General features: G+C 41.8%; 1 protein-coding gene across 32 annotated transcripts in view; it reads left to right on the plus strand.

Moving 5' to 3' along the window:
* Plekha5 (pleckstrin homology domain containing A5) overlaps positions 1-12132 on the plus strand; it is a 184414-nt gene that overhangs the window by 136659 nt on the left and 35623 nt on the right. For 22 of the 32 annotated variants that reach the window (XR_009591998.1, XR_009591999.1, XM_060384348.1 and 19 more), the window contains 3 exons: positions 1226-1345; positions 2082-2135; positions 10533-10613. The exons of 9 other annotated variants lie outside the window; for them this stretch is intronic. Coding sequence is in view for 21 of the 23 variants with exons in the window: in XM_060384348.1 (XP_060240331.1) it covers positions 1226-1345; positions 2082-2135; positions 10533-10613 (255 nt within the window). In the remaining 2 variants the exon portion in view is untranslated. Of the gene's footprint in view, positions 1-1225; positions 1346-2081; positions 2136-10464; positions 10614-12132 lie in introns of those variants that run through there. One more of the 32 variants, XM_060384365.1, reaches the window with a different exon arrangement.

The raw sequence follows: 12132 nt of genomic DNA on the forward strand, positions 1-12132 counted from the left end.
ACTCCTTTTTTGCCCACATCTCCTTGGCAAGACCTCATGAGCTGGACATGCTGATCAAAAGTCATGGAGTCACAAAGTGGCTTCCGAGCAAAGGCAGCTGGGCTTTCTGGGTTTCTGTTGGTTGGTTTTGTTTTTTTCACTTAACTTGGTTTGAAGTCACATGCACTGAACACTGTTGCCTGCTGACTATAACAGGCCATTGCCTTCTCTTTATGTGCCCACCTTCATCTGAGTTGCCCATAGGAGGTGCAGCTTACTTCTGCGATGCTGGGCCTGTCTGAAGGCAGCAATGAAAATACTATGGGTGTCTGAAAAAAAAAAAAAAAAAAAAAACTTTCTGCTATTGAAAATAGGGAGCCACCACAAATGATCAGAAGAGAGCCGGCCTAAAACTGGTATAGACCAAGTGAACTCAGCAGTACCTGGGCCTGGGACTTTTAGGGGCTGAGTCCCTTTCCCCACCCCTTATAGTTTTTAAACAAAGCTCAGAGAAACACCTGTCTGACTGCTGCTGCAGGACACACCTGAGTCTGCAGATGTTGAGAAGTTCACCCACTGTTGAAAGCTTTTCTCATCAGGATTCCTAGTAACCATTGGGGAACCAGGGTCTCCACTGTTCCAGAGAGTGTGTGCAGGAGTGAGGGGTGGAGGCATACACATAACAATGTTTGTTTTCCTTTTTTTCTCCTAAAAAAAAAAAAAAAAAGAGTGGACATTTGAATCAGAAAAAGCTGTAGAAGCTCTCTTGGCGGCATTACAAAATTTGACTGGCCTCACACACCAAATAACACCCAAGTTTTAGATTTCTGAAATGTCATTCTATTTACTTGTTCTTTGAAATGGTGTTGAATGGACCAGTGTTGTTCTGTTTCCAGAAGAGCCTTAGGTATAGTGTTTCCATCCTGATACATCTTTAATGAGTAGCTTTAACAGTTCTCTGTGCTAAGCTTTATGGTGATTTTATGTTTATTATACTTGACATTGATATACTCTCATAATTTCTGAGAAAATGCCTGAATGCCCTGTTGTTTTGCTGTCAAGTAACACTATTCCTTCTGTCTCTCTAGATATCTATGCATTTATGTAGGACCTATCATCATAGTGCCTAGGCACTATGATGCCAACCGTAAGAGGAAACTTGCCAAGAAATCTTGGTTTAATATCTGTCACTTAAGACAATTAATCTGTTTTCCACTGTTTGGATTCTTAAATTGTACTCCTTCAGCCAGAGGAGCTTACGCTGCTGCTAATAAAGCTGAGACGGCAGCAAGCCGAGCTGAGTAGTATCCGGGAGCATACCTTAGCACAGCTCATGCAGCTGAAGCTTGAGGCCCACAGCCCAAAGGTCAGCTATGGAGACGCGTCTGTGTGTGACCATCCCTCATCCGTGCAGTCCGTGTCCGTGGTGTTGAGCATGAGCCTGGACCATCATCACAGGAACAGTACAGTCTCCTATTGACCCTTTGAGAACTCAGCTTACTTATGTGGATGTAGAATTAGGAAAATACAGGCAGGGTGCGTGTCTCCTCAGCCTTCCCCTCAGCTGGTTGGGAGGAGCGGGTACACTGAGCCTCGATGGTGCTGCTGCTTAGTAAATAAAGACTTGGACTCCCACAGCTGATAAAACGGGTACCAAAAGCTTAGGTTTTCAAATAAAACAGTAAGTTGAAAATTCATTATAAGCCTTTTGCTCTTACCGGAAAAAATGAACACAAAAATATTTCTCGGCTGCATACCTGTAATCCCAACATCAGGATGTGGTAGAAGAGGACCAGAAAGTTGGGGGCCAGTCTGAAATCTCTCAAAGGGTTAATAGCCTCTGTTTCTATGGGAAGGGAGGGCTGTCGCACAGAAAAGGACTGGCATGTGAAGCTTCTATCTGCTAGAGCCATTGCAAGTGTTTCCCACTAAATAACTGGGTGACTACGATTTTACGTAGTTGAATATGTCATCTGTGCACGGGCAGAGCATGTCTGTGAAAGTTGTGTGCTGTGATACAACGCTGTGGTAACTGTTTTCCTACCAATTGACCTTTTGACAACCTGCTCTCTGTCCCTTTTTCCTTGATTGATGGCTACTAGAATGAAATTCTTTCACATCATCTTCAAAGGAACACCATATATTTGGATCATCAGGTGGGGTTTGTAGAATTTTTTTATTATGACACCAGTTAGAATTTAACAATTATAGTACAATTTTTATGGCTACTTAGGTATTTTATTCACTTTAATTAATAACATGATTTGTACAAGTGACAGTAAAGAACCCTGACCAAAAGGCAGTTGTGAGGGTAAACGAGGGATGTAAACACTGAGTCACTTACACCTACTGTGTTTCTCATGAACACTCTTATGCATTGAAGCTTGTCCGAGCTTGGGAGTGAGCAGTGAAGGAAAGAACACTATGGATGGCCTGTTGGCTGCTGGGGAGGAGAGCCATATGGTATGGGTTCCCTAAGGAGAGCTTCGGGGTGGATGGAGTGTGTCAGAGGCCACTTTTAGTTGCCTGGGTGCTGTCTCCTCCCGGGGTTTGGTCTTTGCCAAGTTTGCAGGGACTACTTCACAGTGACCTGTGATTCTTCCCAATGCCTCAGCGGTGGGTGGCCACGGGAATGAAAAAGTAAAAAGTGAAAGGCATGGCAGCTCGTGCCTGTTATCCTGGGGAACACACTGAGTTAAACACACCTTGAAAAGTGAAAAGTGTCAGTGGATAAGAATTGTCCCAGGTTTTAGGGTTGTAGACACTATTAATATTTAGTGGGCCTTGGTATCCTATCAGGCACGTTTTCTGCTAACAAATTAATTCTTTAATACAGACCAAGCTAAGCCTTATTTTGACTTGTCTTAAAATGTATAGATCTGAATGTTTTGTCAAATAAAGTTTCTATGGGAAATGTTATAAGACAGATGCTTACATCTTTGAGAGAAAATGGAAAATGTAGCTATATAAATTATTTCTATTTAAAGAGAGATTGTAGCCCAGGATAACCCTTTGCAGATGTGGTTGATCATTTTAATTTTAAGGAAGCACACTTTTCTTAGTATCTAATTTATATACTTCTCATTAGTTTTTGTCATGATTTTGCCTATTGAAATGCTTCAGAAATTAGCATTTTGTTATCCAGGTCCAGCTCTCCACCACAGAGACTGGGCTGATAAAGCTCAGTCATGTCTCTAAAATATACTTTGGAAGCAGTAAAATAAAGATTCTCAGCTCACATTCCAAAAAGCTTCTGGAGTCTATGAGAAATAAACTGTCTTTAAGTTTCTTTTGCATTGTAAATGAATACCTGGTGTGGTCACACACGCTCATGCTCCCTGCAGTCCAGAGGCAGGAAGATCACAACTTCACGACTGACCTGAGCTACATAGCAAGAGCCTGTCTCAAGAGAAAAACTTACCTGACTAATAAATATGGTTACAAAGCAAACCATAGCATTCGGAAAACCTGTGGGAAAATACAAAAATTAGCTTTAAAAAGCAACAGTGTAAAAAAAAAAAAAAAAAACAAAAAAAAAAAAAACAATAGTGTAAGCATGAATCTGAAGTTCCTTCGAATCTTTGGAATCAGCCTAATATTTTGCTGTACTTGATTGGTAATCTCAGTAAAGTGCAGTTCCAGGGATGAACCCAGGGAACTGCCAGACAGATAATGTGTTGCAGCCACCACTGTTCCTGAGATGCATTTCAGTCCTTTATTGGTTTTCCAGAGCAGCACAGGTCCCATCTCAGGCATGTGTGTGCCGTCACTGGGTGCTTCTAAAACTAGAGCATTCTTATACAGTGAAATACGGTACTTACAGTCTCTGTCTGCAGAGCTTTCAAGTAATTTGCCTTTTTTTCAGATTCTGAAACAGTTACATTCTTTCCATTTTTAAATTTTATGATAATGGGAATAATTATAGAAATGGATCTTTTGAGTGATACTTTGCATTTAAATATAACTACTACTGATAGTGAACATTTGGCCATTTTAGATAACAATTAGAATGTGAAACCTTGAACAAAAACGTATCTATATCTAAGTGTGCATAACCTCTGGATTACCTTGGAGCTGGGCTGACCGCTCAGGTGGTAAAGTGCTTGCTATAAAAGGATACAGCCCTTCCCTAGAGCCCAGCATAGTGGCACACACTTGTGGTGCCAGCACTGTTATGGCAGGAACTGGCAATCCCTGCAGCAGTCTGGACAGCCAGCCTCGCAAAACCAGCCAGCCTCAGGTCCCAGTGGGTCTCCAAAAGGGGAAAAAAACAAACAGAAAAAAAAAAAAAAACAACTATAAACTATGATGCTCCTAGAAACAAAATGATTGCCCCTTGATTTAGGTACACATATACTCACAAAAGGTTGCCTTAAGAAAATCTCTCCTTAAATACAGTTAAAAATTGTTTATAGCAATGTATTGAAAATTTCTGAACCATACTATATATTGTATCTAACTATTGCCCTAAAAATAATTATGATAATTTTAGTTTAGTAGAATTTCTCATTGGGCTCAAGCCCTTCCAGCTGTCTGTCTTGTTCCTGCCAGCAACCTGTTTGAGCTGACCAGGTCTGTTGTTATTTCAGGCATTATTGAGTATCCAGGATTTACAGGCTGATTCATCTGTTTTATAAAACCACAAATTAGACAACAGTTCAAAGGAAAGTGCTCTGGGCAAATTTTAAAGTATACACCTCAAAGGAATGTGTGTTGGCTGATTCTCCCTTTCAGCTCCTCCCACTCACTCGCTTAAATAGAAGCAATCAGTGCAGCCTTCCTCTGGCCTTCTATAGGTGCCATAGTCACCCAAGGAAAACTTGAATTCAATTCATTTAAATTCTACTAATTTCTAACATTTGTGAAAAGTAGAAAGCGAAGATACTCTCTGAGCTGTGTGAGAGGTGAATTCATTTCTGCTGCCACTGACATTGTACAGCAAATGAGGAAAGCAGCTACCTTGTCAGAAAGCAGGACAACTGGCACGTTAAACGCTCGGTCAGCAGGTTTTCACTCTGGTCCCAGTAGCCTGAGCACTAGAGCACAAGTTCTCCTCTAAGGACAAGTGGTTTTAAAGGTGATTAAAAACCACATCAGCACTGGTTGTGGTGGTCATGCCTTTCATCCCAGCACTCCGAAGACTGAGGTGACAGGATTGTGGGAGATACATATATGAGTTGTAGGCCTGGACTATAGACTTTGTCCTTCCTAACATGAATGAGACCGATGAAAAGATGGCGATTTAGGTGTTTCTCCTTATTTCTCTGAACTCCCTCTGCCAACATTTAGGTAGGCAGTGATAACAGGGTAGCATGCTGTGAGTGGCTGCTCAGGAAGACAGAGGAGCACAGGAGAGTGCCAGGCAGTGCTGGAGTCAGGGACTAAATGAAGCCTCTCCTGTTTCAGCACCGCATTTTTTTTTGTTTGTTTTGTTTTGTTTTTCAAAACAGGCTCTCTCTGTGTAGCCTTTTACTGTCCTGGAACTCACTCTGAAGGCAGTGCTTAAACACTTTAGGAGGAGGTAGGAAAATCACTTTTAGATTTTTATGTGTGTGTTTCACCTGCATGTATGTAGGTACACCACATTTGTGACTGGTGCCCCAAGAGGTCAAAAGAGGGCATCGGATCCCCTAGAATTGAAATTATAGACCATTGTGAGCTGCCACGGGGGTGTTGGGAAATAATGCTCTTAATCACTGACCTATTCCTTTTTTTTTTTTTTTTTAATTTTTAAAGTCTTTTTTTAAGATTTATTTATTTTCTGTATATGAGTGCTCTGTCTCCATGAACCTCTGCATACCAGAAGAGGGCATCAGATCTCAGTATAGATGGTTGTGAGCCACCATGTGGTTGCTGGGAATTGAACTCAAGGCCTCTGGAAGAGCAGCCAGTGCTCTTTACCACTGAGCCTTCTCTCCAGCGCACTGAGCTGTTAATTTAGCCCCCTACCTTCTAAGAGTAAACTAAACTTTCTGTTTTGGAAATGCTCTATAGTAGCATTTAGATTTAATAATACAGTACCTGCTTATGAGCTATGTTCTACAAGTGCAGGGGACTTTGAAGCCTACAGTGCCATGGTTGGATGCTGTGAACGCTCCTCAACAGCATGCTCCCTTTGTCCTCTCAGGGAACCACAATGGGAAAATCCCTGCCAATAAGAAGTCTGGCCACTTTGAACAAGTAAACCAAGGGGGCTGCCAAGGGGAACAAAAGCTCTGCCCTGGCTGGGTGTGCTCAAGTGCTGCTAGGGTATGGCAGTTGTTGAGGTTGAAATCCCAAGAGGATGTTCAAGCAGTCCTTCCCTGAGATGATGGCTGAAAGGGCTTCTGGTGCCTTCTTTTCCCATGGAAACTCAGCAGATTCTTTCTGTTGAGCTTCCAAGCATACTTCGTTCTAACAGCCAAGGGTCCTGGAGCTTTTATTTCTATACATGAGGAGAAGCTACAAGGCAGTATTTGAGGGGGGTGCGATGGAGGGTAGGCATTCGGTGGAGTAAACTAAGAAAACAGGATTTTTTTTTTGAGAAGACAAATGCGTTTAATCTGATTTAAAACATACATGTCAGAATATCACATATATAGTATCACATAAAATTTTCTTTAAAAAAAAAACCTATTCTCGCACACATTACATCCCAACTTCAGCATCCCTCCCTCCACTCTCAGTCTCTCCCCCTCCTCCCTTCTCTCTCAGATCAACTCTGAAGGATGTTTTTTAACCCTTATCCCAAATTACTCTTCCTAGTTCTTTTGTTTGTTTGTTGTTTTGGCTTTTGTTTTTTGTTTCTCTGCGTAGACCTGGCTGTCCTGGAACTTGCTCTGTAGACCATGCTGGCCTTGAACTCAGATTCCCCTGCCTCTGCCTCCCACGTTCTAAGATTGGAGGGGTGCACCACCACTGCCCGACCAAACTAGTCTTAATGGTGTCTTCTTATACCTTGCTGCTAAAACTAAATAATCTTGAATCAATCTTTACCCCTTTAATGTTTGTATTACATTTATTGTGAATGTGTGTATGAATGCACAAGAGAGAAGAGTTAGTGAGGAGGTCAGAGTACATTCTTCCCTTGGTCATGGGGAACAAATTCAGGTTGTCAGGATTGTCAGCAAGTGCCTTTAACTTGCTGTGGACTGTCTCCCCTTCATGGGTATCCCTTCATGGCTACTCTTTTTTTTTTAATTATTTAATTTTATTATATGCGCATTAGTGTGAAGGTGTCAGATCCTATGGAAACAGCATTACACACAGTTGTGAGCTGCCATATGGGTGCTGGGAATTGAACCCAGGTCCTTTGGAAGAGCATATACAGTGCACTTAACCACTGAGCCATCTCTCCAGCCCCCATGTCTACTCTTGATGTTCTTTTCACCATCTCTTTTCTCTTTTTCTTCCTTTTTGTTTGAGACGTGGGTCTCATAGGCAAGCAGACTTTGATCTTCCTGCAATCTGTTCTTTGTTGTTGTTTTGTTTTATAGAGTCCTCTCGTGTGGGGGAGGGGTGTGTGTGTATCCTACCCATCCCTCTTTCTCCCCTTCCTATCTTCTTTCTCTCCCTTTCTTTTTCCCTCTCACTTTTTCTACTTTGTCCCTCTCCCTGTTACATGATAAAACTTCTTCTGGGGATGTGTAACACACATTCATTAACCCCAGATAGGGAGCCTATGGCAAGCCAAAGTATGGATACTATAGAGGGTAAAAATTCTGAGCTCACTTCTGGGTTTTAAAAAACTCAAGAGTTCAGAAAACCACCATTCCCTGGGCTCGTCCCAAGCTCAGGACTTGATATCCCCACCAGTCCCCACCCTGGAAATACACACACACACACACACACACACACACCTGCGAGAAACCTTATGTAAAGCCTGCTTCCCAGTCAGTTCCCTGTTGCTTCTTACACCAGCGAAGGCAACCTGCTGTGAGGTTTGTTGCACAGTATGACCTTGGGGTATTTCTTGGCTCCCTACTACCAGGATGTCTTTCTTTTCAGAGCTTGCGGGGGAAACCTTTCCCCTCAGAACTGTAATACTTAAAGGTATCACCAAAGTTCAACTTGGTGAATCAGTGAGTTTTATTGTGATTACTTAGAGGAATGTGAGTGAGGGGTTTCTTCCAGATGCAGAAGGATCACCAAAGCCCACCCCAGCATAGGTGACTATTTGCAAAAGCAGAGAACCTGGAGCACACTGCCCAGCCTGCATGCAGCTCAACAGGTTGGAGACTGTCCTTTCCGGAAGCCTCTGTTGGCCTAGACCTCTTCCAGGCAGCTCAGCTGGTCTCTGTTTCATCCAAGCAGCATAGAGTCTCTTTTTTGCAACTTGGCCCCTCTACGTGACTCTTGGCTTTTACTGTTTCCACTGACAGGGATGGGTCTGGTAAATCTGGTCAGTTTGGGGGGCTGCCTGAAGCTATTGTAAAGGTAAAAAGCTCTTCTGCACAATGGAGTGTTGGAGGAAACATATTCTCCCCCACCCTCCACCATCTCTCTCTCTGTCCTTCTCCCTCTCTACTCTTCTCCCTCTTCCCCATCCCCAACATATATGAGCTTGGAAGTTGAAGCCCAAAAAGTTCTTGAGTAGAATAGGGTTCATAATGGCAGGATTCTAAGAAAACTAACTAGACATAGGGTGGATAGAACTCTTGAGTGTAGACTTAATGCCCACTTGTCAGTCCTCTGATCGCTTAACTTGGTCTGTCCAGTGCCTACCTGATTATCATTACTGTGGCTGATTGTTCTGGTCTGTGTTGGTAACTATTTCACCTGTCTTAACCTTTTTTCATGAAAGTTTCTTTCCTCACATTCTCTCAACTATGAGTTTATCTCTTCAATTTTCTGCTTGTTGTTGTGTTCTTTTATATTCTGTCAGAAAGCAGAGCTTGTAGTATGAACTTCTTTGATGTGGGCTTGTTTGCAAAAAGTTTACTTTGGGAAATTTAAGAACAAGTTGAGAACAAAATGAACAGGGAATGACAACCATAGGTACCCTAGGTCTCATCCCATTAAAGTTTGACAGATGAACAAGAACTGGGCCAATTTTTCTGGTTCACTGGGGAATTACCCAGAGGAACTAGACAGGAGATTGGCTCTACCCTGCAGTGCTCTAGGGCTACCCCGGAGACAAGCTGCCCCTGCCCTGAGGCAGTTGGCATATGTACACATTGGTTGGTTTCACATGTACAGGATACATAAGGCACATAAGCGCTGGGTGTGTTCTCACATTAGAACAAAGGATAAGCTGACATGGGGAGGTGGAGAACATCTCTTTTGCATCTTAATCACATTTTAGTTAGGTCTCCAGCATAGGTCCAACCTTCTCAATAATGAACTTCTCATCTGTAGCTCTCATATCTGACAGTGAAAGCAAAAAGTGAGTAGGATCCCAAGGAGGGTGTGAATCATTCTGTCCAAGGGCCTTTTAGAGCAGACTGCCCCATGACTGGATTATTGTGTCTACACAGAGATCCTCAGGTTTCATAAGAGTTGCCTGGGAATCTTGTCCAGTGGTTCCAGTGTATGTGGGAGAGGGATTACTACTCTAAATAGACTTTTGATTCACATTTTAGATTGACCTGAACATTGCAATGCTTTATCATCTATCCTAATATAATATGATAGTCATTGATCAGCTGCATTGAAGAAGTAAAATCTGGTTGCAGTGCTGCAGTCGGTGAGGTTTTTATGACCTCTACTACAGGATAGTCATGTGCTTTGCAAATGCAGTGGGCAGTGCACACCTTAAACCCAGGGAGAACAGAAATACTTCTTTTCTAATATGTGGAAGATGAGAAGCATATCTGCAGTGATAAACAGCAGGCCTGTTTCTCTCCATATCAGAATGCTTGTCCTTTGAATGCTCTAGCTAACTACAAAGCCTGCTGCATGAAACTGCTTTTGTAGAAGCAATAATGAATTAGAGTATAATTGGAAATATGAGTCATGCTTTCAGCCTACCATAGCAGGAACTAAGGAAATTTACTGAGTCTTTGACAAATAAGTTTTATTTTAAATGCCCTTGAATGATTCTACATATGCCATAATACTTTGAGAAAACCCAAGAGTATATGAAAATATCAAGACCAATTTTAATAAATTATATTATCTAAGTGACAAAGATGTTATTATAAAATTTTAATAACTGTTAGAAATAAGTTATTTTTGTTCTTCTGACTAGCCTTATAAAGAACTGAGTTTTGTTACTGAATAAAATTAAACAATTATTTTTCTCCTTCTGAATTCATAGGTTATCCTCCTCTAGAAAGTTTAAATTCTTTGTATATTAATGTTTTATCAGCTAATATATGTAAAAGTTAATTGGATATATTGATTAAAGTGAAATATGACTGTAGCATTGCAAGTCAGGTTTATTTTATAACCTTTGGTGTGTTTATAGCTTTCTATATTTATATATCTTAAGTGTGTGCAACCATGGGGTGAAATGTACGCACCTGCACTGTTAGGAAGATACTAAAGTAGAGGATATATTTACAGTGTCGTCTTTCAAATCTACCTGTGCTGTAAACTGATGTTTGCTGTATGCTCCTCCTGATTTGAAATAGATGAAAGAAAATGAACCTATTATCACCATGGTTCACACAATGATTGAGAACTCGGCGCTAAGACCACAACTGTACCAACAAGTAAGGTCTTGGACACTGAATGACATTGCATTGTCATCTGCAAAACCCCTCAGTGACAGCCTTGTCTATCCTCAGATTTGCCTCATAACATCAGTGTTTCTACCTTTTGTTTCTGTTTGTTTGGGAAACCACACTTCATCCACGCTGCCCAAGATGCTGTGGTACCCTTAGCATGGCTTTGCTGAACACTCGCCCTTGACTACTGTGTGCCATCTTCCTAAAGCTTTTGTGTACATCATGTGGTTGATAGATACTTGGAGGTCTGCAGTACACTTAGCAGGAGCTATTCAGTGTCCGTGTATTAATTCTGAAGGCATTACAAATGGATTTCAGGGAGAAGGATTTGTAGAGCTGTTTCCTTTTATGTGCACCCCCTCCAACCCTCTCCTACTCCAGCATTAGTACCTTCTGTTTATGTGGGAGGTGATTATGAGGTTTCTGTATCAATGAAGTAGAACCTAGCCAAGTTATAACACAGTAGGGCTGTTGGTTCTTCTTTATTATCACAAGGGTAATCTCCTTACCCTATTCCTTTTGCTCATTCACAACGTGTTGGGGAGTTAGCAGGCTTTGATTTAGGAACCTTGGTAACCTGCAGATCTGCAAAAGAAGTCACATGTTTCTCTCCATTGTTTCCAGTTATTATTTATCCATGGTCCAAATGTCCTTGGCTCTGTGTTCAACAGCATCAGCTTCTTCCCCTTCAGCACCCTACAGTTCTCTGGGCAACAGCCTGTTAAAATATTGATTGTTAAAACATAATGAAGATGAAAGAGTTAACCAACATGAAAAATGAATGTAGATCCTATTTCAAATGTGAGAAGCACCTAATAAAAGGACACCCGTGAGCTTGCACCAGCCACAAAGGCCCAGGCACCTCCATTTTTGGAGTGTGCTTGAAGTCAGGTAGCAGGACTGAGAGGTGAGGCCTACCATGGGGCCCAGTTTTCAAAATGTTTAAAGTATGTCTAATGACTGGAACATCTTTAATTTTCTAGAGATAACCAAAATACTAAATATTTAAAGTTAAACAGCTTTACTTTAAGAGAACGTAAGTGGCATCTTACCTTTTCATGTATGTGTCCATGTGTGTATAATCCTCCATGGTGCACATGTGAAAGTTAGAGGACAGATTGTTAGGTCCCATTCTCTCCATCCTCTCTACTCTGTCATCTCTAGCACCCAGCTCAGGTCCGCAGGCCCAGAGGCAGGTGCTTTGCCCACTGAGCCATCTTCCAGCCTGCTTCCTCCTAAGTGCTGGGATTGTGCTGTACTCGTGGGCCACCACACCTGGCTGCTACTGCTTGAATTTGCATATTGTCCAAGGTACCCTCCTGAAAACTCACCTAGATATCTGGTTTTCTCCAAATTGACCAAACGAAAAGGATCTAAGGTTTAAGAGTAAATAAGTATCAAGGTTTATCTTATTTTGTTATTTAATGAGTGTGGATGTTGGTTTGCACCATATGTGCACCTAGTCCTTGAGGCCAGAAGGGGTCTTCAGAGCCCCTGGGTCAGA

The sequence above is a fragment of the Meriones unguiculatus genome, chromosome 5 (genome assembly GCF_030254825.1).
Source record: "Meriones unguiculatus strain TT.TT164.6M chromosome 5, Bangor_MerUng_6.1, whole genome shotgun sequence".
Lineage (NCBI taxonomy): Eukaryota > Metazoa > Chordata > Mammalia > Rodentia > Muridae > Meriones > Meriones unguiculatus.